Here is a 26,274-nt window from a genome sequence, read left to right on the forward strand (position 1 = left end):
AATTCGTCAGTTCCAAATATTTTTTTCCCTGAGTACACAAAACTATTTTTAAGCGACTTTTAAGTTTGGCAGGGCTATACATTGATTTAAATTAATTTAATTTAATTAATTTAATATTTGGATTTCTTAACGTGACGTCAGTGTGATCCGAGTGGAAGGAAAATACATTGATTTTAGAATGGAGAACTTAAAGTACACGTTTAATGCGATGATAAATAGAGCAAAAGTTTGACACAGCATTTAAAAGGATCGAATGAGGATATTACACATAAGTTTATTAATCGCTATGGAATTTCTTCTTTTTTATTAAAGACAGTGGATAGATAGCCTAAAATCACTCTAATATACAAAAGTAGAAGCGATATATAGATAAATATGTAGATATAAAATATACTTATGTTATATTTGCACATGTAAATTATTGCACCAACTGAATGTTACTTAAATATATAAAACATTTATACACTGAGCTGAAGATTTGGATTCTGTTACATGTCACTGCAAATAGACTTTTATGCAATAACTATATTTCAAAAGGTACGAGAAGTTGCCGTTAATAAGATTTGCTCAGTGGTTTGTCAGTCGGGGCTCAGAGGAAGAATCTCTGCAACAGTCTGACCTAAGAGAAGAACACGAGAGGCCCAGAGAGAGGGAGGCTATTTTTTTTTTTTTTACAACAGGCGGAGGATCGGTGTCAATTTTCATGTTCTCTCCTCTCGGGGATACAAATCACTAACATCTTTTTATCAAACGGTCCACCATTGTGGTGCATTACCATCATTTGTGAATTAAAACCATAAAAATAAACTTCAGGGTTCATAAAAATCACTTTTTCTCTTACGGGTCGACATGATTTCACACGTGAAGACGTATTTGGAAAACATTTTAATGGGTATTGTTGAGTTTATATAGATACAAATGTTTCCTCTGAGCGGTCGTCGTGAGCACATAAGAACCACTCGAGTGGCTGTACAAAAACACAAACATGCCAACACAAGGTGTACGTTTGTCAGAAGTTATCCGACCTTGAGTGACCCTGCAGTGAGTTTGTCCATGAAACGAAGTCCGGGATTTCAAATCGCCCCCAAAAAAACAGATACACGATGACATAAGACAAACCCCCGAAAATTGAGCGGATTTCCTTTCCGTGTTTCTGGACATTATAATGACACTGTCAACATTTGTTTTTTATTTGTAGAATTCATGTTCCTGTTCGTCCTTTTTGATGACCGTCTTGTAGGCCTTCTCGAAGTCTTTGGCCAACACGATATACCTGTTCTCCCGCACCGCCAACATGCCAGCCTGAGATCGAGACAGAAAAATACGATCGCAAAGTTCAAAGATTTAAATGTCACTTGGCAATCGTTTGCTGTGCATTCGTGAGTCACAGCGGTTTGGAAAACATTTTATCTTACCTCCTGGCAGATGGAATTAATATCAGCACCGGAAATCTTGTCTGGACGAGCCACATCTGTGCACCAGTTAAAGACAATATGACGGCTAAAAAAATAGATACACGCTGGATAATATTTTATATTCCTTATTCGTTACTGGATTGTCATTTTAGAAATAAAAGCATCCTTGTTAAAATAAAAAAATCGGTTTCAATAAACATTAAAACGTGACAGAGCAAGGATACAGTCTTCCAGGTCCACCTCCTCTGAGAGATTCATTTTACTGGTGATGGTGGAGAAGATTAGACGCTTCTGCCTGCGGTCTGGCAGAGGGAACTCTATCTTTCTGTCCAGACGACCAGGACGTAGGAGGGCAGGGTCAAGTGTGTCCGCTCTGTTGGTGGCCATGATTACCTGCAGGATTTAAGTTCGAAGGATGGGTCAAACAATGGAAGCTTGTTTGCTTAGAAAGTGTATTTAGTGTGTTTGCACTAGCCTAGCAAAGGTCAAAACGTTACTTTGAGGGAAACAAAGTCACTGCCGAACTACATTGAAGAATTCTATTTGGACATGCATTAGTCAGCACTCGAGAGTAAGGTGCAGCGGAACAGTTAAGTGCTGCCAGGGGAAGCCATTCTTCCGCTCACCTTGACATTGACGTTCTGGTCAAAGCCATCCATTTGATTCAGCAGCTCCAGGAGGATTCTCTGGACCTCTCTGTCCGCTGCGAGCAAACAGGGGAACATTACAGAACAAATTAAAACTTGATATTTGACCTTGGGTAAAGCACACCATGCAGGGGTCAGATTCAAATAGACTTCACATGCAAAGGAGAGACAAGTATTTGCATGGACATTTGTAAGTGGTGCGTCGATACCTCCGGTCTGGGCGTCAAATCGTTTGGTGGCGATGGCGTCGATCTCGTCGATGAAGATGATAGCGGGGGCGTTTTCTTTTGCCAGCCTGAAGACATCGCGCACCATGCGAGGTCCTTCTCCCAGATATTTCTGAACGAACTCTGAGCCCACCACGCGGATAAAGGCAGCTGTCGACAAACGAAACAGACGGTATGTCGACAACAATCTTGAATGAAACAAACGAAACAAACGTCGGACTGACCTGTAGTGTGGTGAGCGACAGCCTTGGCCAACATCGTCTTCCCGCAACCTGGTGGTCCATACATTAGAACACCTCTGGGTGGGTCAATGCCAATCTGATAGCACAAGGAAAGAGCAGCGGGATTAGAGTCAAAATGACAAAGATCATATAGTTTGTAAAAAAGAAAAAATTTATCAATCTATATCTATAGATATAGATATATATCTCAATACACTTAAATATTGCAAAAACAAAATATAAAAATTAAACTTCTGGCCACTAGATGGCAGCAGTGATCATGTCCTCAGCTAAAGAAACAATGAAATCCCAGCGATGACTGAGGACGAGAGGATACAGTCAACTCCAGCAGCTTTTTAAAGCTGATGTTTGTTCATATTTTGGTTTCAAAACAAAGCAGTTGCGACCTTGTCAAAAGAAATGTGGTCTGTAAATTCTCCAACACTAGACTAAAGTACTCAATACTACAAATATATCTTTGTTCCTACAGTTTTGATATAAAATACAATATATCGTATCGTTGCCCCAGATTCGTATTGTGTTAGCAAAATCTTGCAATTACACACCTGTCATCATTTAAGGTGTACAGCGTGATATATTATAGACAAATTAATTTCTACAAAAATATCCATGTACATGAAGTCTTATGTTATGACAAGTGGCAGTTTTAACCTGTTTGTAGAGCTCGAAGTGGGTGAGCGGCAGCTCCACAGCTTCTCGGACCTCCTGCTTCTGGATGTCCATACCACCGATGTCTGCATACATGACATCCGGCTTTTGATCTGGAAAGACAAACGTAGAAGTCAGCTTACATTAACATGAATCAATACTTTTCCTATAGAAAATTGAAAATAATAAGGTCTTCTTAAATCAGCTAATTAATAATACCACTTAAAGGTGAGCTTAAGCAGTAGTTCAGCACCACTCACCTTTTTAAAATGCCTGTTCTTTTTAGTTTCATCTTAATATCGTTATGAAATAAACTCTTTCATTTTCATAAAATAACCTGTATGGTAAATGAATGTATTTATAATTCTGTAGAAATTAATATTCCTTATCTTACAAACAACTGTATAAGCATTAGAGATTACACTTTTCTTTTTTTTTTTTTTTTTTTAAACAGCGTCACATGCTTACTGTACAAATCCAGAGAAATAGGGAGACATTCCAAATATGCTTAAAAAAAAGTCTCCTGTAGACAAAGTGTTAACATTTATCCATCCTGTCACATTGATGAGCTTTATCCACCTTAAGCATTTCCATGAGCCGAAAGACTCAAAATCCTCAGAGAGAGTATTAGTGTAAGTGTTTTACCAGACGTCAGCATCATGATGCTGCTGTCAGCTTCAGGGGGAAGAACATCCACCAGGGCATTGCTGTGCTTATGCAGGGCAACCGAGGCATTGGGCTTCAGCAGTTCCCTGTCAATGGTGCTCAGGATGCGCACGTAGTAGTTGGAACCTGACAATTAAAGACGGACGGAGAAAAGAGTTATGAATTAAGAACGACTAAAAACACGGGCATGACACTGAATTATTTAAATGGAAACGCTTACAGGAAAATTATGTACGCCCTCAATGAGATGACAGGTCTGAACACGGAGGATTATAAGTAGCGTTGTTTATGCATCATTAGATATCCATGTTGTTCTCCCCTGAATGTTTTAATGCTTGCAGCCCACAGGCTAGTCACACATTGATAAGATAAATGATAAATGAGATGAATTATTTAACTGTATTTACCGTTATATTGGTTGGAAAATGTACAATATTTTATGCAGAGAATTTCCATGTTCGCCAGATTCGTACAGTATAATCCGTCTCACATTAGATGGACAAAAACAAAAGGACATTTTCGAGGACAATACAACTTTCAATGTACCTGTGGTGGAGCCAACGATTGCCGTGTTTTGATCAACTGCTTCCAGAAATTGCCCAATGACTAAAGGGATGCTCTGTATCCGTTTCACCTCCTCCTGTGCATGAAGAAACTCTTTCTTCAGGTTTTTCTGCTCATCTTTAATATACTCTTCTTGCACCTCCAGGAACTCCAGCTCCTGTTGCAGTTTCTGCAAAAAAAAAAAAAGTTAAACTGTGAATAATTAGGATAAATTCCACATTCAGAGAACTGGTCTACTCTTTGATTTCACTAAAATATAGTTCCCTTTATGTACTGTTAATAGATATACATTTTAAAATTAACTAATGTGATGAATGTTATTCAATCCTTTTCCATGTATTAATATTTCTACAGAGTCTTAAAAGGGACATTATATCAAGACTATACTAATACAGGATGTGAATAATGATAAAGGGAAAGTATTTACAACAGCATCATTTCTAAATACAGGATAAGCAGTAACAAACCATACGAATATAATTTTAAGGCCAATAGTTGTCCTTCTTAGGTGTTTAATTAAAAAATGTTTGACGTTAATCCATCCTATTTGGAAGACTAGGAACAGGGGGTTGGGCCAGTTTCCTGATTTGATTACATTTCAGTCACAAGGTTCTGACACGATTAATTTCAATTTGATTAAGATTCTGCTCTTGAAAAATAAAAATGTACTTTAGTTTTCTACTTGGATTCAACAAAAGGTTCTACTTAATGCGTGCTGCGCCCTCTACAGGCTATGACCATGGTGTCCTTGCACATTTGTAGAACCCAGGTTATATCTGTAATTGGGGTGTTTTAAGTGAAAAAAAAGGAAACGAAGTTTCAAACTTTAGCATATTATTGTAATAATAAATCAACGAGGATGTGCAATAAACTATTTTATGCTCTTATAATTTATATTGTACAGTGTTATTGAAATCTTTCTAAATCAATTAAATCTTTTTTTCAAGTGCTATTGTTGGCCAAACCTTATATCTGCTGTAAAGATCCTCAAGGTCCTCTGGTTCAGGCGCCAAAAAGGACAGACCAGTCTGAGGTCTGGAGCTCAATATTGCAGGCATTTCTTCCTGTAAAAAAAAAAAAAGACAATGCATGAGGTTCTCTTAAAAAGGTAACATAAAGATGGGGTGTACTTGTAAGACATACAAATATAGGCATGTGTGTATTTGCAGCTTGCTGGATATCGGCAGTGGTCACACCGAGCGTTTCATCTATTGTTGAAATCTGAGTAGCAGTATTAACCCGTTCAACCGCATTTGCGTTGTTTTCGTCACCACTATACAACAATATTGATGTAGTACAAACCCTAGTTTATCCAGAATAATAAATGTACACGTTCCCACATTGTTTTTTGGACAAGCTGTCTGCATGTTTACTGACATTTTCAGTCATTTGCAATGCAAACTTAATGAATTTAATTAATAAAAAATACACCTTAACTGTGCTTTACAAATTATGTCTGTTCAATCTTTTGCCTTTTCTATGCATATTTTTAGAGGCAAATCTTTTAATTTAACATAAATGAATTGATTAAAAACGATAAATCATGATTATTACATACCGAGACCGCTTTTTACCGTTTCTTTGTGTGGAAATTTGTTTTTTAAAACAGGGTATATAGTGTTCAAGCGATGACATTTCGAAAGTGGGATTTAACAAAAAGGTTACACCTAAAATATTAAACCCTATCGAGTTATTAATAAGGAGGTTGACCATAAATTAGTGAATTTTCTCTGGGTTTAATTATCAATAACTTTCTTAATATTTATCAAAGGAAATTATACTTATACAACTACAATCAACATAACAAGAACTACCTGATAAGATGTCATACAAATCAATAAATATTTCACATATTAAAAAACATGCCTATCAAATGACAATTTATTTATTGATTTAGCAAATACACAATCCTTTTTGTTTATTATACATTGCTAAAGCATACACTTATATGCTGTAATAACAGTCCAAACTAAATTACCTGGGAAATACTGTCAAATTAAAAAAGTAAAAGAGACAATGATCGACACTATGCTAGCTTATATTAGCTCTCTCTGAGTTAGCGACCAACTGACAGACGGCTAAGAGTCGATATAATGTAAACTATTACGTTATTATTTGAAACGTCTTTAATGCTCTTTATGACCAAGTTAAGGGTTTGCAACGTAATAGTTCAAAACAATTGTTTGAGCCAAGACACAACGTAAAGATGCTAATGCTAGCAGCTACATGACAGAGCAAGTACACAGAATGAATCGGCAGGATTCAATTTTCACCGATATAATGTCACGATAGACGGACAAAAACATCGCAAATCACTGCATCGCTCACCGACACAACACAAACCCTGCTCAGCACGACGTTCAGACCGCTGCAGACGTTCTCTGTCGATTAAATTTCAATTCGCGGAACAATCTCACGGACTCTTACCGGGCTCTTTTCGACGGCTACGTCCTCCATGTTGATTTTAGACACGGGATATGACGTAGAAACGTAGTACTTAAAGTTGTTGCATCATGGGTAATGTTGTTTTTTGTGTTTCATTCATTTGTTTTCAACGTCTCGTCACAAAAGGTAGATAATCAAATGTCGTTATAGTTTCTTTAATTGTATACATTGAAATCTGCCCTTCAGCGTTGTGGATTAAAGTTGAGTCTCTTGACCAATTATTTTGTTTCATTAGTTATTAGTTTGGACATAAAGGTTTGATTTATCTTAGTATTATTTTAATGCAATAAACACGCTGTCATATTACCGAAACTCCAAAGTAAAATCTATATTTATCCTGGTGAAAACAGTATATATATGCATTTACTTAATTGCTATCTAGTGGTATATGTTGGACAATGCTGTGCACGTTCAAATTATAAATTAATAAACTCCTGATACAAATATACAATTTCAAGAAATTAAAATTTTGCTGCAATTAAATAAAATTGAAGTCATGTACACAGTTGGAAGCAAAAAAAATAGAATACATAATTATAAAAAAGGAAAAACATAATTACAAACCGAAATTTAAAATAAAACAAAGTAAACAAAATAAAATAAATAAATGCGTAAAATAAATAAAAGAACTATAAGTGACATAACATTGGTTACTATTGAGATATATTATATAATAGGAATATAAATTAACCAAAACACCAATAATAAACTTTTTTTTTTTATTATTATTAATCTACTTTTTTTTTTTACCGTGCACATTTTTTTAAACATTGTGAAATATGTTATTAAGACATCTCTTCTGAATGAAGTTACATTCTGTCACCTTTAAATGTAAAACAGAAAAGGCGATAGAGAAAATGAGTACACCAGCATAGAAACACAACATATAAATATTATCCTGCGATGCATTGTTAAAAAAAAATAATTGAATATATTATTCTAAAGAACCTGAGGAATTTAATGATTGTCCCATTAAAACCAAGAGAGGGCGCTGTTGTAACGTAAAACTAGCAGTAAAAAAAAAAGTTTAAAAAAGTACTCGCGTGAATTTTGGCAATGAAATTTAAAAGTACTTGATACTAAAAGCTTTATAATTTCAGACAGGGCTTTACAAAAACATATACGTCACCAGTCAACAAATAAACTCAAATATGACCACCGCATACATGGGCAGCAGTATCAGCTCTAAACATTATAATTTTACTTTTTTTTTTTTAAATTATAGATAATATTTTAACGGATTATGTAGATGTTATTATATGATATGTTGTTCATTACTGAGATGCCATTCAATTCTAGATATAATAACAATATATAGTAATAACATATTTGAAAGATAATCTGTCTCCACGTGGAGGGGAAAAAACAGCATCGTTGCCCTGACAACAGACATAACCCCTCCCTTCTCATACCTTCCCATCCCTTTGCAGCAGAGCATCACGCCCTCTCATCCCTCCATCCACCGTCTCACCATCCCAACATGACGACTTCATCGGCGGACTGAAGCGTCGAGAGTCTGCAGGAGCAGCATCACGACCTGGACCTGCTGGAAGAAACGAAAAGTTTGGATTCATTTTTTTGTTGTTTTGTTTTCTATCATTGCTTCTCTGGACAGATCCGGGACGTATTCAAAGGGACGCTCAATGCGATTGTTTTTTCGCGCAACTTTATCAATGAAATAGTCGCGCCTTTTAGTTGAGAATTCAACAGCTGGGATGCGTGAGAGACGCGCGGGTGTCGCGCGCGCTGAAGTCAATGGATACGAACTTAGGGCAACATTCCTGAATTTTAAATAACTATCTTTTTTCACTCCTTAGTGAAATAAGTATAACATAAAAAACACAGCAGCCTTCCATATTTATATTTATTTAATCAAGATATTAAAAAGATAGAGGTCCAAAGAGAGTGCCACTGGACCTGAACCAAGTATAAATAGTTGAACAAAAAAGGCAACTTTGAAGCAACGAGAGCCTGAAACATGAGCCCACCTCCCCCTTACTGATCCCTCCCTTTGGTAACTCTAGATAGTGTCAGACAGGTGCGGCACATTGAGGACTCATCCTCACATCCATAGGCTCCTGGAGAAGCAGCTTCCTGTGGGTTTCAAGTAAGACCACTCCCACTCGAGTTGAAAGCCATATTTCCCTGATGGTAGTGTGGAGCTATTGTGCATCATTGATCTGAAGTGAGTGTTTGTTCTGAGGGCAGCAGACGGTTGGTTTGGTCAAAGTCAGGATGGCTGCAGTGCGGGACCTGCTGCTTATTCCTCTGCTGTCCCTGGCGTTTCAAGGTGAGTTGTTTTTTTCTTGTCCACATGCTTATATTTTGTTTCGCCAACAGATAAAGAAAACACTGTCATTATTTTGAAAGTATAAGGAACATTATCTGCATAAAAAGCTGTCGATACCGCTTATGTATAACATTGACCATTATGATAAGTAAGAACTAGGAACACCAGCAGCAGAACACGTAAAAATAAAAAACTTTGATAATGTTTTGAGATTCTCTGGTGCTTTTTGATCATCTTAGAGATGTAATAATGGACCAGACTTAAGGGTGGGATTGCTGTAATTTTAAACCTGGTGGACTGAAGTGCACTATCTACTCATTTATTTATTATTACTTAAATTTAAATCCATTGTTTTATTGGTGTATTGGCAAGAATCTAGCGATAAAATAATGTTACAATATATGGTGATACTGTAGTAAAAAGGGTATATTTGTAGTACTGTTCGAGTCAAGTACTCTTGTGTTGCAGAATTTACAGACCACATGACTCTTGACGAAGTTGTAACTTTTTTATTTGTTTTGAAACCAAAATATTTCCAAACATCTTTTAAAACTTGCTAGAGTCGAGTGTATCCTCTTGTCCTCAGTCGTCGCATGGATCTAACGGGATTTCATTCTTGCTTTAGCTGCAGAGAATGTAAAGTGGTGGACGTAATGAATCTAGCGGCCGTGAGTTGAATTGCAACACAAAAATGAAAAAAAAAAATCTAATTATTTTCTTTTATACAAACTTAATCAACATATAAACCTTAAGATAAATATGATAAAAGTAGAAGCCAAAAAATAAAAACATCGATATACAGTATTGTGAAAAATAATCCTGATATTTAAGTGTTTTTAATTTACAGACCACAAAACAAATGTCCAAACCTCAGCTTTAAAAGCAGCGGGAGTCCACTGTATCCTCTTGTCCTCAGTCATCAACAGAAAAATGAATGTTCACCATGAATATTTGCATGTTCATTGTTAAAAGAAAAGAAAAGAAAGCAAATCATTTTATTTTACACACACTTTATTGAAATATAAACCATAAAATAAATTAGATGAAATGGAAACATGACTTGAAATAAAAAAAAGAATTGATAGGTATCATGAAAAAGAAAAATTGCGATGTTAAAGTATGTTGACACTTTCTTAATATTTGAGTAAATGCATTGTTTTATTTGGTTTAAGTATTTCTTAAAACATCATCACTTAAAGGTAAACATGTACAGCATGAAACTAAAATGAACTCACCTTAAATGAGTCCATCCATCAGATTAATCAATACACAAATGGGTCCTACATCAAACCCCCGCCAACAGCCAAGGTTGCAAGAAAGATTGGGGTCGTGATTGATGACCCCCCACTTGACAGCATGTCCAGCCGAGTCTGGCTCATTATGTAACTCCCGATCCATCCTGGGGAGATGATTCACTCGTCATAAAAGCTACTCATGAGGGGGGAAGAGGTGCTCATTATTAAATACATATTTCTAAAAGCCTCCATTTCCCACTCGTATCTCAATTTTCCGCTCTTACAAAAAATAATCTCCGGCAACGAACGATAACAGTGAGCGTCACGATCCATTTCCTGCACGCAGCCGTCACCTCCGAGAGGAGAGGTTGTCCATCATACGTCCATCAATGTAACCCGAGAGATTCACTCCTTCGCTGTATTTATGACACGAGGAAACCGTCAAATAATATCTATTACGACTGTACAGTTACATCAGCAGGAGAGGATTAGATTTTACAAGAAAGCCGAGCTCGGCTTTTGGTCGTCTCTTGGCACAGCAACATTTTAAGGATCTGGAAGGGATCCGTGTCACTTCAATGATTCGTTTGTCTTTTGCTTGTATTCAGAGTTTAATTAATAACTCTAGATTCTCTGCAAGTGTCTCCTGCTGTTGCCCTGTGTAGCTGGGATGAACTCCAGCTATGTAAGTTCATCAGTTCAATCAGAATATTGAATGGTTGAATTTAACATTTGAAAATGTATTTATTTATTAAGGATTTAATTATTTATTATTATAATTTTTGAATCATTTCTATATTACAAGATTGAATTTATTCTAATAATCGGCCGTTACAATATATATATTCCTAATTAATGAAATACTTTTTACACTTAAAATTTTGGTATTCTAATTCCAATAATTTGAAAATATTTTTTTCTGAATTCAATATGTTTTTATCGGTAGCACTTTAAATTCAATATTTAAATGTGTATACTGTTAACACATGACTATACTGTTGCTTTTGAATCCGCCATAATGACGCACAAGTGCTTTTAAGTCGTTTGGCGGATAAAGTCGCTTGCTACTGTAATACCAACATTTTTAAATTGAACTTAAAAGGCTACAAATGTTTTTTTATATAATTTTTTTAATTGAGAACATTTATTTTTTAATGATTGGAATAAAAATAAAAACCTCTATGAAAGAAATTAAAAACATATATATATATACAGTATATATATATATGTTTTTATTATTTGTATATTTTAATTGAGATATTAAAAAACAATTCTTCAATATACAGAATGTTGAAACAAAAAACAAAGTAAGTATATCAATATACAAATTATTGAGTTGAATTATTACATTAAAACAAATTCAACCTTTCAATATAGAAATAAATTAATTCAATTATTATCATTATATTATTAACATCAAGCCCTTTATAAAGAGAATAATGAGGTTACAAAAAAAAAAATGTTACTAACTCCATTTGAACACTTTTTAAATGAAATCAAACACAACACAGTCCTTTCCAAACTGACTGAGAGATCATTTCATGTCAGGCGGAAATGACGCCAAGATAATTTCTGGAAAACAGTTTTAGGCAAAACAAGAGGCAGAACAGATGGTGAGGTGAGATCAGAGATGAAAACACTATCTGTCTTCATGAAGGCTGAAGTGTAAATGTGACTTTTCCACACACGAAAACTATATTTAGAGCTGTATTTTATGTAGGAGGTATTAAAAATTTGGATTCACTTCCAATATATTTAATTATGGATGACAGGATGAAATAAAAAAGACAGCTAAACATTTTTGAGGCTCTCATGTCAGCACTAAACTGCCATCATAGAACCTAATGGTTCCTTCCTGACTAATGCATGAAGCAAAAAGCTCTCAGCGGCCGCAGCACCAACAACATTAGCCCTGCAAATGGCCGACTAAACTTACAGCTAAAGGACGCCGCTGCCGCCGCCGGCGTCTCAGTCTCGCACCGCAGGATTCTCCCATTGGCGGCGAATCCCTCCCATCGCGTTGCTCTGTTTCGTAAAATCGAATCAGTAACACGTTCAAGTCAGCGTCATTGAGTTGACGAAGTGCCGCATTGCAGCAGATAAGGTTTAACAGCCACTTTATATTTACCTGAAAACTAAATGTAATGCATTAGCAAATGTTAAGTTCAAATGAATACAAATATTTTAGTAGGTAAAAAACTAGAAATTAACCTATCAATTTGTTTTATTTTATTAATACGTCAAAATCAATAAAAAAAATAAAATAAGGTCATTCTCATTCTAATACATTTCCTTTCTGTCAATCAGTACTTAGCATTAAGCTAAGCCAACAAGCTAACAGGACCCAGTTAGCGTAAGGGTTAGCCTGTTAACAACTTATGATATTGCCATACGGGTTTATAAAGGTAGTACTTTGAATAGTACTCTCTATGTGCTTTCTGTTTCTTTATTTTCATAAACTTGCAAAAATAAATACATATCTAAAATGTTAAAAAAAAATAATAGCTACTGCTACTGCTTCTGCTTCCACTACTGCTACTACTACTGCTGCCACTGCTATTGCTACTGCTACAATTACTACTACCAATACTTCTACTACTGCTGCTACTCTTACTGCTACTGCTACTGCTACTCCTACTACTACTGCTGCTGATGCTACTGCTACTACCTCTACGACTACTACTACTACTACTACTATGACTACTACTACTACTGCTTCAGCCACTGCTACTGCTTCTGTTTCCACTACTGCTAGTACTACTGCTTCCACTGCTACTTCTACTACTACAACTGCTACTAAACAAAACTTAACTGGAAAAATAAAAAACGTCAATTTAATTTCTACAAATAAGTTCATATTCAATTAAGTTTTGGGTTTAAAACTTCAACATTTATTCTTTAAACTGTATTTCCTGATCAACAAAGCCACTGTAGTCCGTCAATGACCTTGTTCAGAGGTTGAAGGTCACCCTTCCCCGCCGATCAAACGCTCACAGATGCCTGATCCGTCTGATCATCCGGCGGGTTTGCAGCTGTGGAGGCGAGGGGAGGTTTATAGGTCGAACTCAGAGCATTTTCTACTCTCAATACTAGATTAGAATCACACAATTTTTGCTTTCTTTCAATTGACCTGGATTATTTTTCAAATGTTTTGATTCAGAATGCAAGCTTCTTATATAGTTGAACCGCTTTGACTGATTACTCAGAAAAAAATGCATATACTTCCCATTAAACCAACTTTTTTTTTGCAACTGCGAGCGACTCCAAGGGAACCATTTGACCCATGGTGGGCTACTCGACCCCTGACCCCTGTCTTTAACTGTCGCTACCAACATCATCTCTGCATTAACTAGTTAAACTTGCGCTTAACTTGTGCTTAATGTGATCCCGAGTGACAGTGAAATGGTTTGTTCAGAAAAAAAAACAGTTATGAGTTGTATACTGTTTTTTTAAATTATTAGTTACTTTATATGTCTTAAAGTTCAGGCAATGTTAATCTCTCAGGGGCCACATTATATTTCTGTACTGTTCTGAGGGACCAAAAGAAAGAAGTGACAAAGTAAATGAAGTCTTATGTACAATTTTAACATTAAAATGTTGTAATCCCTTTATTTTGAATAGCCATGACTCTTGCAGAATAAAATATCTATTATTTAAACTATAGTTTTCAACACTTTGCCTGAACCTGCCGGAAGAACTTTTCTTAAGTTATACTACAGGGGCATTTTACCTTTTATCTAAAGGCACACATGTGGTAGCAAGAGACTAAAGCCAGTGTTTTGACACTAGGGGGAGCCAGAAACAACATTTTTAATGTTATGTATTGTTGCTTTAATATGATGGGAAAACACTGAAGTAGAATAGAAAAAGGGTAATCATTGCAAAATACAGTAAATAATAAAGTAAATAATATATATGTATATATATATATATATATATATATATATATATATATATATATACTGCTACTGCTACTGCTTTTCTAAATTGCCATAAACACTTCAAAATGATCAGCTTTATATGTTAACTCTGACCTCATAAAAGGGTGATGGATAAATACAGTAATAGCGGGCAAGAGTGGCCCCTGGGCTGAACTTTGTCCAGGCTCTACTCTAACTATGAAGCACTTAAAAACGGGTCTCATGTCTCACACTTAAAGCCCGTGATCACTGCATCAGTTAACAGATGTTCCATCGAATGTTTACCTTTCTGTCTCCAAACAAGCATTTATAATGAAACTATAAAACAAGTCCATGTGTGATTCTCAGCAGCAGCAGCTGAGATTACTATCTTCAATGTTGATGCTCTTTTGTCCCGGTCATCATAGATTAGGCTTTAAGGGTACAGCCAGTGACACAGGGGATTATTGAGCTAGCACGCCGTCAGGGGGGGGGAATCTGCAAATTCTAGAATATCTCTTGTATAATCCTAAACCTCAATCCACAGATTATGCAATGAATTTAAAAATATTTAATGCTGTTTGTCCTGCAGTGGTTGCAAGAGGAGTCAGCAGTTGAAGATTATGGGATGTGATCAGTCGGTGCACTTTCTTCCTGTCTCTTTGTATGTTTGTCACTGTCTTGGTGTTTTTCGCCGAGTCAGCCCCGGACACTCAGCACATCACCTCTCACAAATCTGTCCCGCGTCACCAACATCCCTCGGGATTAGACTTCCCAACCGTCGCCGATGCTTAATTCCGTCTACCGCTGCTGACTCGTCTCTCCTCGCAATATCAAATCAAACGTTGCTTTCGATGGCTTATGTTTTCTGAACACAAACCAGATGAATCAAACGTTAATCAAATGAATCGTCTTCAAAGACTCTGGAGGAGGTTCAAGCTATGATGCTGCTCGTCCTTTTTTATTTTAAGGATTAACAGCAGCTGGTGCAGACGCTCGATCACATCTGCAGAGACCGAGCCGCAAACCACCATCAGATTCAAAAATAAAACATGTATGAACTTAATGCTTCAATGTTTAATTTTAGACATGTAATATCCACGTTTGTTTCTGGGTCATCTAGTTGGAAGTTACCTGGCTACTTTCAAAATCCAATTTGTCAAACCCGAGGCCTGGGGACTAAATACGGCCCGCCAAGTGATTTTATTTAGCCTAAAGATATTAAACATATTAAAATATGTTATTTTTTTGTGGCCTACAAATGTTCCAGTTCAAAGATAAACTATGCGGAATGTCGTATGCAAGACAATGAAAAAATTGAAATAGAGTTATATGGTTATATTGGTTATATGGATGGATGAATGGATGGATGGATGGATGGATGGATGGATGGATGGATGGATGGATGGATGGATGGATGGATGGATGGATGGATGGATGGATGGATGGATGGACGGACGGACGGACGGACGGACGGACGGACGGACGGACGGACGGACGGACGGACGGACGGACGGACGGACGGACGGAGGGAGGGAGGGAGGGAGGGAGGGAGGGAGGGAGGGAGGGATGGATGGAGGGAGGGAGGGAGGGAGGGAGGGAGGGAGGGAGGGAGGGAGGGAGGGAGGGAGGGAGGGATGGATGGATGGATGGATGGATGGATGGATGGATGGATGGATGGATGGATGGATGGATGGATGGATGGATGGATGGATGGATGGATGGATGGATGGATGGATGGATGGATGGATGGATGGATGGATGGAAGGATGGATGGATACTTAATTGATCTCCTGGAGGAGAAATTCATTTGTCCAGCAGCAATAATACATCCTTACAACCAAACAATAAATAAATACATGTAAAAAAAATAATCAAATAAATACATTTAAAAACATATAAAAAGTAATAAATAAATAATTAAAAAATTTGCCAACAAAAATTAAGAAGTGCATATCAAGCATGAGGGAGATAAGAGATGAAATAAATTAATGAAATATTTAATATTAAAAACAACACCAATAATGAAGGAAGGAGAAAACAAAAAATATTAAAATAACCTGATTTGGCGTTCAATTAAATTTGTTTTCATTACTTGATTTGGTTTTAAAACAATACATTTGGCTTAATATTATTATTATATTGCTTTTTTTATTCCAAGGGAAATGCTAATCCGTTGCTTTCCTACCAGTTTAATCTTGTCAGCAGCAAAAATAATTCACGTAACAAAAAAAACAATGTTGAACAAAAGGAATTTGGAGATAATTAAGATCGACAGACCAAGTTGCATTCAGACTCATACTGCCTGTTACAAATAGGTATATAAAGTTGTTTGCCTCTTGAGTGAAAGCGTTTTGAAACCCGTGTTCTAATCTTTTCCCCTTTCCCCCGTTCTTCTCCCGCTCTGCAGAGTTTCTCCGAACCCATCTAATGACTGTAGTCGTGTCAATGCATCCTGGACTAACCTTCTCCCTCCCCTTTCTTCCTTCCCGCCATTTAACCGATGTTGATTTGAAATCATTCTGTTCCTATTGCTGACTTGAAAGATTTGATTTCTTTTTTTTGTCCCCCCCGTCCTCCCTTTCATTCTGCCCACCCAGTCCATGTTGTGATTGAAAGAATCTTCCCCGGAGGTTGAGAATAGCTCAGGCTCAGGTGGGGGGAGAGAGAGAGAGAAGCTGAAACATTTGAAGTACCAGGTTTGTAACTCCTGGCCGATGAGACCGACGACATGTTGACCCAGACATATATAGACTCCCACTTCTATATATGAAATTATTATTAGGATACGCTGCACTGGCTTTATTTCCCCTCAATACACACAAATGATCCAAGAATTGGAAATTCCACAATCGGACCTGATGAGAGGAAATAAAAAGTAAAATAAGGAGGAAAAGAAAGCATGCAATAAGAGAAAGCACGACGTTCACCTTTTACTATAGAGACTGCCTGACAACGATTCACGAGTATGCAGCACATGTGGATATCATCTCTTCTGACATAGATCACCTGACCGCTCTTCTTCCTCCTCCAGCGTCCGTGTGTTACGGAGCTTGCGTGGAAGTAGATTCCGACACCGAGGCGGAGGCCAACGTTGAATTCAAAGTGGGCTGCATCTCCTGCAAGCAGAGGGGTGAGGTGCAAGCTGAAGCCTCCGTCTACTGGTCCTTCAAGGGGACGTACGACACAGAATACACTCCAGTAAGTTACAGTATAATAGGGGAGCGCATTGGCAAGAAGCTTGCTTACGATACCTAGCACGACATATAATGATACTGTAGTAACAAAGATTTATTTGTAGTATTGTCGAGGACTCTGGTGTTGCAGAATTTACAGACCACATGACTCTTGACGAAGTCGTAACTGCTTTCTTTAGTTTTAAAACCAAAATGTCTAAACATCTTTTAAAACCTGCTAGAGTCCACCGTATCCTCTTGTCCTCAGTCATGGCATAGATCTTTCGTTGATTTCATTCTTCCTTTAGCTGCAGAGAATGTAAAGAGGTGGACGTAATGAATCTAGCGGTCGTGAGTATAATTGAAACAGAAAAATGAAAAAATAATTATAAATTGAATTATCTATCTATCTATCTCTTTTACTTTATACAAATGTCATCAACATATGCCCCTTAAAATAAATATGATAAAAGTAGAAGCCAAAAAATAAAAACATTGATATTGATACACTATCGTGAAAAATAATCCTGATATTTAAGTGTATCGATATATATTTGATTCAGACGTCAGACATAGAGGTGCTGACAACTGCAGGCAAGCAAAAATGTTCACAACATAAGCAAACACCCAAACACAGTTTCCATCCAAGTGACCTGGAAGTGGTCCTTTACTTTGAGGTCAAAGGTCACAGCAACACTCAAAATAGCATCTGTCATGTTTTTAACGCCCCAGATATGTCAACAGTTCGACCCGGGACACACACAGACGCAGAAACTATTTCTTCGATGTGTAAAATCAGTTAATTGAAAGTATTTAGAGCTAATTATGGAAAAAGAATGTCAGGCAAGCATGTGACCTGATGCGTGTCTTATTGGTTTCTTACATTTAATTAAACTAGTTAATTATATTTTAAAAAAAAAACTTCTTGACTTAAATTGAATTAAAAGAAAAATGATGGTAAATGATTAAGTAGCAACAGAATAATATCAGTCAAATGTATTGTTTTTTGTTTTTTTTCCTGAATGGAAAAAATGATTGGACTTCACTACAGCTTCACATCAATGGCATTTAGCATTTAGCATTTAGCATTCCTCCCCTGCTCTCGCTAATGGAGTTGATCGTTAGCACAAATCTCCGTGTTTCTCAGATATTCAACTACAGCAACAAAATGGGGAAAACTGAGCCAGGCCGCTACACCTCTCGTCTGTTCTGGGCGGGCAGTAAAAACACCGTGGATCTACAGGACGGCTCGCTCACGATCCGCAACGTGAGCTACAACGACACCGGAATGTATCGCTGCGTGTTCGACCGCCGCCTCATCTACCCCAACTATGAGTGTATGAACAAGACCACCAAGCTGATCAACTTAAAAGTCGTGGAGAAACGTAAGAAGGAGTCGGACACCTGGAGATACGATATGTATCACGACACAGGGGCAAAGATATGATATTGTGATACCGTAGTTACAAAAATATATTTGTGTTATTGACACTGGTGTTGCAGAATTTACAGACAACATGACTCTTGAGGAATTCGGTACTACTTTATTTTGTGTATATGTCCAAACAACATTCTTAAAAGCTGATGGAGTCGAACGTATCCTCTCGTCCTCAGCCATCGCCAGGATCTCGTAGGATTTAATTCTTGCTTTAGCTGAGGAGGATCTAATGCCGATGAAGTAATGAATGTCATCCAGGGGCCAGTTTAATTGCAACACAAAAATAATTAAGCGCTGTCAATGTTGATTTTTGTTTTAATTGTAAATCAAAAATATATATGTATAATTATTTTTATTTATACACACTTGTTGAAATGTAACCCATGAACCAGCTATGGTATTGTATAGCTGCAGAGGATGTAATGACTGCTGCCATCTAGCGTCCGTAAGTTGAATTGCAACACAAAAATGCAATAAATACAAAAAAATCTAGTTATTTCATTTTAAACAGATTTTATTAAAATATAAAACATCAAATATGATTTGAAAAGTCAAAACAAAAAATGTTTCTTTAAATCAAGATGTTAACAGTGATGTTGAATATCTATAGGACTGCGAAGTAAAAAGCATTGCGATATATAAGTGTATTTTATATTTTCTCAAACGCCTTCAGCCTTCTACTATAACAAGTACAATAGTATCCGGAAAGTGCAAAACAAATATCTAAAGTTGGACTTTTTTTTTCATGTTTACAAATTTGAGTTTGTAAATTTGTTCTGCACTTCACAGCATACACAACCACTAGTACTACTACTACTAGTTCCTACAACCTGTAAAACGGCTACTTCTGCTACTAGTACAGCACAAACTACTATGGCACCAAGTAATTTTTTTAAATATACTTTTGTACATCTTGCTATAAGAAACAAACTTCTAGAAACACCTTCATGGACGTGCAAACAAACTAACATCGGTGAAAACACAACAAAATTTCATATATGAATATATATTGTAAATGTATATGACATGTGACACGACATGAAAGTAGTTATTGTCTGATTTTATTTAAAATAAAGTTTCTGGTCCATTCAACGGTCCACTCTAGGTGATCCCGGGAACAAGGACATAGATCTGTGACACCTCAAGGAGGTCTCGCTCTAATGTTGTTCCCATAATTGCTGTGATATCCCCGAGCGGTGACAAATGTTCACCAGCAGTGTTCCCCAAGGTTCCATCCTTGAACGTATACGGCGAGTCGCTTCAATCCCCGACGGCCACGGTCAGAGTGGAATAGATTTTTAAATACATCCACTTTAATTAACAGTGGATGGAGGAGAAGAGTTCAAGGTTTTGAACTTCTTTTTCTAAATCAGAATCTAAACATTTGTTTGAGCAAATATAGAGGAAAAACTGTTGACGGGTTTTAAGTAAATACGACTCACACCTATCAGGGATGTGTGCAGAAGTTGTCAAAAAAATCTTCTTCTCTCACCTTCTGCAGTCACCAGAGGGATGGCCTCCATCTTGTCCGAGGTGATGATGTACGTCACCATCATCGGGCTGCAGGTGTGGCTGGTGGTTGAGATGATTTACTGCTACAGGAAGATAGCGGCAGCAGGAGAGGAAGCCCTGAGGGAGAGCGCGTGAGTTACTCCTTTTTGGCCTTTTTTTTTACATCTTCTGTTTCCTGATGCTTCACTTTCTGACACTGCTGTGTCTTTTCTTCGCTCTGTTGTGACTCAACGAGTCAATGGTTGATGGATGTTGAAGTCTGAACTTTTTCAGTTGAACATAAATTAAAGTATTTTCTATCATGACATAAGGATTTGAACTACAAACCTATGATCATTGGGAGGCTGAAAATTCTATATGGAGGTATATCAGTGCCATCTTAATATTGAATAGTTAAACTAGATATTTAAAATGTTAAAACTTAAATGAAAGTTTTGAATTCAAAAATTGAGTTTTATTCAAAGTAGAAAAGTAAAAATAAAAATCAAACAAATGGTTCCAATACTCTGGTGGCACTAATATTAAAAAATTGACAAATAATTTGAAAGGCTATAAACTAAAAGTATTATTGGAAACAGAATATCACATTCTATGTTAATGTCATTCTAAGTACTAAAATTAGTTAAAATAGAGAAATATTTGTATTTTTTTCAATTATTGTTTTCAATTATAAAAAAAACATTTCAACCTTTCAACATACAAAATATTTAATTCAATTGTTATTTAAAAAATTAATAAAACGTACATTTCAATAAATAAATGAAAGTTTCACCCATTCAAAATTATCGTCAGGTATTATCGTCATCATATATTAGTGTATTAGTAAGTAAGTAAGTAAGTAAGTAATATTTATTTATATAGCGCTTTTCTAGACCAGGGTCACAAAGCGCTTAAACAATCAAAACAATACTCAAAAAAGTACATACTTTAAAGATCAAGATAATACTGAGAACAACACAGGAGTTCGAGAAATTCAAGGAAAAGCCTGAACAAATAGAAACGTCTTAAGATGTTTCTTAAAGGAGTCAGTAGATCCATCAAGCGCAAAGAGAGAGGAAGATCGTTCCAAAGCTTAGGAGCAACAGCCTGAAAAGATTTCTCTCCTCTGGTCCTGAGCCGTGTGCGTGGAACCATAAGTAAAGTTAAAGTTGATCCTGAAAGAAACTGGAAGCCAGTGAAGAGTTTTAAGGACCGGAGAGATGTGAGTTCTTCTACTTGAGCGGGTCAGAATTCTCGCTGCAGAGTTCTGAATCAACTGCAGGCGAGACAGATCCTTCTTGTTAAGACATGAAAACAAACTGTTACAATAGTCCAGACGAGAAGAAACAAACGCATGGATTACAAGCTCCAGATCATGTTCCGACAACATTTTCCTCAGTTTAGAGATTTTTCTCTGTTGAAGGAAACAGTTTTCTGCAGTGTCGAACAAGAGACATGTCTTTATCAAATACAACACCCAGGTTTCTCAGGCTCAACAATTGACTAAGCTGTTCAGCCTCTGGGGCTCAGTTGGATCAAAAGAGCAGTAGAGCTGGATGTCATCAGCAAAAATGTGATAAGAAACATCTGGAAATCTCTGAATGATTTTACCGAGGGGAATCAAGTACAGCAAAAACAATAAAGGACCCAGAACAGAACCTTGAGGGACTCCACACAACAGATCTGCCGATTCAGACCTCATTTGATTGGCAGTTACACTAAAACTGCGCCCAGAAAGGTAAGTTGACAACCATTCTAACACAGACCCAGACAGTCCCACTTCATCCCTCAGTCTACTCAGCAGGATCTGGTGATCAACTGTGTCAAAGGCTTAGGACAGATCCAAGAGAACCAGAACAGTGAATTTACCAGAGTCAGCCGACATCATGATGTCACTGGACAGTTTCAATAAAGCTGTCTCCGTAGAGTGATGTTTACGGAAGCCAGACTGTAACTTCTCATGGATGTCGCTCTGATCCAGGAACAAAGACAGCTGCTCAGACACCACCTTCTCCAAGATCTTGGACAAGAAAGGGAGCTTAGAAATAGGCCTGAAATTACTGAGGTCAGTTGGGTCTAAGCCTGGTTTTTTGAGCAGAGGCTCCACAATGGCATGTTTAAATGCATTGGGAAAAACCCCTGTGGAAAGGGAGAGGTTCACCATATTGGTAACCCAGGGGCCAATTACATCAAATACTTTTATAAAAAGCCTACAAGGAAGGACGTCATCTGAGCAAGAGGAGGGTTTCATCTTGTTCACTAGTGCCGAAATATCACCCAAAGATACAGCAGTGAAGGAGGACCAAGAGGAGGAGAGGGGCTCAGAGACAGTAGGGGTTCCAAACAAAGGGGGAGAGATTTTCTCTTTGATCAATTTAATTTTGTCAATGAAAAATCTCAACAATGCATTGCTGTCAGCTTCACAGAAGACAGGCGTGATTTGAGGAGCAGGAGACACGAGAGAATTAATCGTGTCAAACAAAACTTTGGGGTTTTTCCTATTTGCTGCTACCAGTTTTCTGATGTAATCAGATCTAGCAGTTTCTACCATCTCATTGTAAGAAGTCATCAGATCCCTGAGGTGAAGTCTATGCACCTCAAGTTTAGTGGACTTCCAGAGACGCTCAGTCTTTCGACAAAGTCTCTTCAGACTCAGGAGATCTTCATTTGTCCAAGGGCACCGTTTTTTCTGAATTTTCAAGTTCGATTTAACAGGTGCCACTTGATCCAGTATTTCAACACAATGATCAGTGAAACAGTGAATCAAACTGTCCACGTCTGGGAAGTCATCAAAGAAAAGAGAGTCAAACATAGCAGAAAAACTGTCTGCAGTATCGGCTGAGATGACACGCCTCTGAGACCTAACTTTCAAAGGCTTAGGTTCAGGGATGAAGTCCAGGTTAAACAAGACAAGAGAATGATCACTCAGATGGACATCATGTACAGATACATTAGAAATGTCCAGGCCAAGAGTAAAAACTAAGTCTAAAATGTGGCCTTTTTGATGAGTGGGTTCAGAAACATATTGCTCAAAATTAAAGGCTTCTGTTAAAGTTAAAAGTTCTTTAGCAGAACAAGATGTGACGTCATCAACATGAAGATTAAAGTCTCCAAGAATAAGGACAGATTCCATTTGAATAATGGAAGATAAGAAGTCACTAAAGTCTTTCAAGAACATCGCCGCAGGACCAGGCGGACGGTAGATTGACACACAATAGAAAAGTCTTGTAGAACCAACCAAGATCATCTGAGATTCAAAAGAAGTGAATTCCTGTGTCTGAATCACTTTGCAAGAAAAACTCTCCCTAAAAACAGTAGCAAGACCTCCCCCACGACCAGAGAGGCGAGGCTTCCCCAGGACAGCGCTCCCTACTGGACAGAGTTCGTTCAGATGAATAAACTCTTCCTCTCTCTGCCAAGTCTCAGAAAGACATAATAAATCCAAATTAACTCTTGTGAAAAGATCATTAAGAATAAAGGATTTATTAGTAATGGAGCGAACATTAAGAAGTCCCACGTTCAGCACCGATGACGTCACTGACGACGCCGCGTCACTGACAGGCGCGCAGTCACGTGGGTACCAGCTGTCACTGAAGTTCAACTCGGTTTTAAAAGCCGAATTAAAGAGAGGAAATGAAAAAATCTTACCACCTTTCGCTGAGGTCTGGACAGACGGCAGCGCTGATGTGTCGTCATGCTCTGCAGCGAGAGGAATGTCGATCAAACATCGATGACGTCCGATGACGTCAGAGTTGTTCCGAGCGATCGCGACTGCTCGTCTCATCCTGACCTGAACTCCAGACCGACTCGATCGCTTGTGGAAATCGCCCGGTACCCGAGAGATCAAACGATATTCCACAGAGTCCGAGTCGATGAGAAGCGGAGCCGGAAACATATTCACCGGACGTTGATAACGGTCGTGGTTATAATCCTCCATCGACTCTCTGATGTTGAAAAGAGCATCACGATCATAGATCCGAGATGCTTGAGACATATCTTTAGTGCTTGAGACATATCTTTAGTGATATGAGCATAATATCCGGACAAGTAGTCTAAAGTAGTTTAGTGTTATATGTTTAAGAAAACAAAAAAAGTGACTTATCAGAAGAAAAAACGAACAAATTTAAGAAACTTTATTTTCCTCAAATGATCAATAATTAGACAAAAACTGAACAAAAGTATGTTGGAAAGCAAAAGTAGTTTAGCCAGAAATTTTTATTTTTATTTTGATCCTGTCCTTTGATGAATATCTTTACTAATATCTTTCTCTCAATATATGACAATATATTGTACGATCTCTAAGCAGAAATATTTACAAAAACGAAGTTATAAACACAGGCCCAAGATAAAATCATTCGTGTTCTTGAACATTATTTTTATAATATCTGATGAATCTTGTGAATTCATCATCTACTGAAACATGTATCAACCATGACTGAAGAACGAGTCACAACAGACTCTTGTGTTTCTGACTGTTTTCTCTCTCTTCGTCCCTCAGGGCGGAGTATTTAGCGATAGCATCTGAAAGTAAAGATAACTGTACAGGTGTGCAAGTGGAGGCAGAATAGCATCGACAGGTGTGGGCGCCATCTTTCACTTCCTAACTTCTGTTTCTCCTCTTTTTTATATTGTCATGGTGAAATCATTGTTATGGAGAGTCACGCATGTTTAATGTTTAAATAAAAAGATCGTTTTTAAACTCATACTCACCGTCGTAAATACTAGTCTTCTTTGATGACTTTAGTACATGTTAAATTATAATAAATATAAACTAGTTCACACACACGAACGATACAAAACTAGGACGTGAAACAACGTTGAACAAAAAAAACAAAACATAAATTGTCATTACCGGAAGTTAGATTGTTGATAAAGTTGCGGTCCTTTCATTTAAAATGTCCCAGCGCAACTACGAACACACAAAATAGTTCCTAGGGATGATAAGGGTTGGCATGAATAGCTTAAATTAAATGGTTAAATATAGAATTTATACATAATTATAAGTAACTTAAATGTGCATTTATTAGCGCACTTTAAACTTTTTTTATGTTCATAATTGCAGGTATACTATATGTAAGGTTTCTAATGTGTTTCTAATTTATTTTATTATACTATATTTACAACTATTTAACAGCTTCTTAATCAAGCTAACTTTTAAGGTTAATTTCAGATTCCGGAATTATTATGATTGTTTTAATTTATATTTCATTTTTAATAAGAGAAAAGCTTAATATATAGTAAGTAATACATCACTTTTATGTGTTCTTTTTTTTGGCTTGACCACTGTGCATATTCTTGTTTGTTATTTTTAGGTACAGGAAGAATGCTCTAGTGTGACTTTCCACATCAGTGTTCACCACCTCCCGCCATGACTACGACGGACAACTGAACGAGGGAAGAGATGCTCCGAAGTTGAATAACTGTGGAAGATGGACATTAGTGATGGTGTGATGAAGTTTCATGAAGCGGTGTCATTAATTCCAGAGTCCACTAGATGGTGGTCTATGCAATATTTTCCAGTTTTGAAAAACTGTTTTAATGAAAAATCACATAATTTTTGAACTGATGGCGCCACCTACTGACCTCTAAACAACATGACACTGTTTCATGAAGCTTCACCAGCCCATCACTAGATGAATGCACTCATTACTGAAAGACAGTCGATGATGACTTTTCTTCTTTGTATATTGTTAACTTGCATGCTCGTGATCATGATGCAAAAGCTTAACATCCTTATTAGACAGAATATATTTTAGAGGAAATAACCAATGAATACCATTTATTGCCACAACAAGAGACAATATAAACAAATATACATTGAATATAAATAACTACTTCTGTAGGTAAGTAAACACATGGTTTAATTTAATCAGTATTGTGAGTATAAACTA

At 37.0% G+C, this 26,274-nt stretch overlaps 2 protein-coding genes across 3 annotated transcripts; one reads left to right on the forward strand and one right to left on the reverse strand.

Annotated features, from left to right (window-relative positions):
- Positions 1-870: 870 nt before the first annotated feature.
- On the reverse strand, positions 871-6,937 carry psmc4 (proteasome 26S subunit, ATPase 4). Of its 2 annotated transcripts, none has more exons than XM_087812900.1 (11): positions 6,837-6,937; positions 5,375-5,473; positions 4,392-4,578; positions 3,825-3,971; positions 3,183-3,292; positions 2,514-2,607; positions 2,272-2,439; positions 2,042-2,118; positions 1,640-1,808; positions 1,416-1,471; positions 871-1,302 (listed from the first exon to the last, which is right to left on the reverse strand). In XM_087812900.1, exons 1-11 carry the CDS (start codon positions 6,864-6,866, stop codon positions 1,189-1,191), a joined length of 1,251 nt encoding a protein of 416 aa, XP_087669026.1. In that variant the 5' UTR covers positions 6,867-6,937; the 3' UTR covers positions 871-1,188. The 2 variants fall into 2 exon arrangements, with proteins under 2 accessions (XP_087669026.1, XP_087669027.1); XM_087812901.1 differs by lacking the exon at positions 6,837-6,937 and adding an exon at positions 6,388-6,466.
- Positions 6,938-9,014: 2,077 nt separating this feature from the next.
- Positions 9,015-25,774, forward strand: scn1ba (sodium channel, voltage-gated, type I, beta a). The gene is made up of 6 exons (XM_087812585.1): positions 9,015-9,144; positions 17,313-17,479; positions 18,602-18,839; positions 20,394-20,535; positions 24,882-24,960; positions 25,696-25,774. Exons 1-5 carry the CDS (start codon positions 9,090-9,092, stop codon positions 24,949-24,951), a joined length of 672 nt encoding a protein of 223 aa, XP_087668711.1. The 5' UTR covers positions 9,015-9,089; the 3' UTR covers positions 24,952-24,960; positions 25,696-25,774.
- Positions 25,775-26,274: the final 500 nt, after the last annotated feature.

The sequence above is a fragment of the Callionymus lyra genome, chromosome 17 (genome assembly GCF_982586985.1).
Source record: "Callionymus lyra chromosome 17, fCalLyr1.hap1.1, whole genome shotgun sequence".
Lineage (NCBI taxonomy): Eukaryota > Metazoa > Chordata > Actinopteri > Syngnathiformes > Callionymidae > Callionymus > Callionymus lyra.

Excerpts from the sequence above, each read along its gene's own strand:
- psmc4 (XM_087812900.1), bottom strand. The coding sequence starts at position 6,866 with ATGGAGGACGTAGCCGTCGAAAAGAGCCCG. Across the intron at positions 2,440-2,513 it reads TGTCGCTCACCACACTACAG|CTGCCTTTATCCGCGTGGTG; the intron begins GTCAGTCCGACG and ends GTTTGTCGACAG. Across the intron at positions 1,809-2,041 it reads ACCAGAACGTCAATGTCAAG|GTAATCATGGCCACCAACAG; the intron begins GTGAGCGGAAGA and ends TAAATCCTGCAG.
- scn1ba (XM_087812585.1), top strand. The coding sequence starts at position 9,090 with ATGGCTGCAGTGCGGGACCTGCTGCTTATTCCTCTGCTGTCCCTGGCG. Across the intron at positions 17,480-18,601 it reads ACGACACAGAATACACTCCA|ATATTCAACTACAGCAACAA; the intron begins GTAAGTTACAGT and ends CGTGTTTCTCAG. Across the intron at positions 18,840-20,393 it reads CTTAAAAGTCGTGGAGAAAC|TCACCAGAGGGATGGCCTCC; the intron begins GTAAGAAGGAGT and ends CACCTTCTGCAG.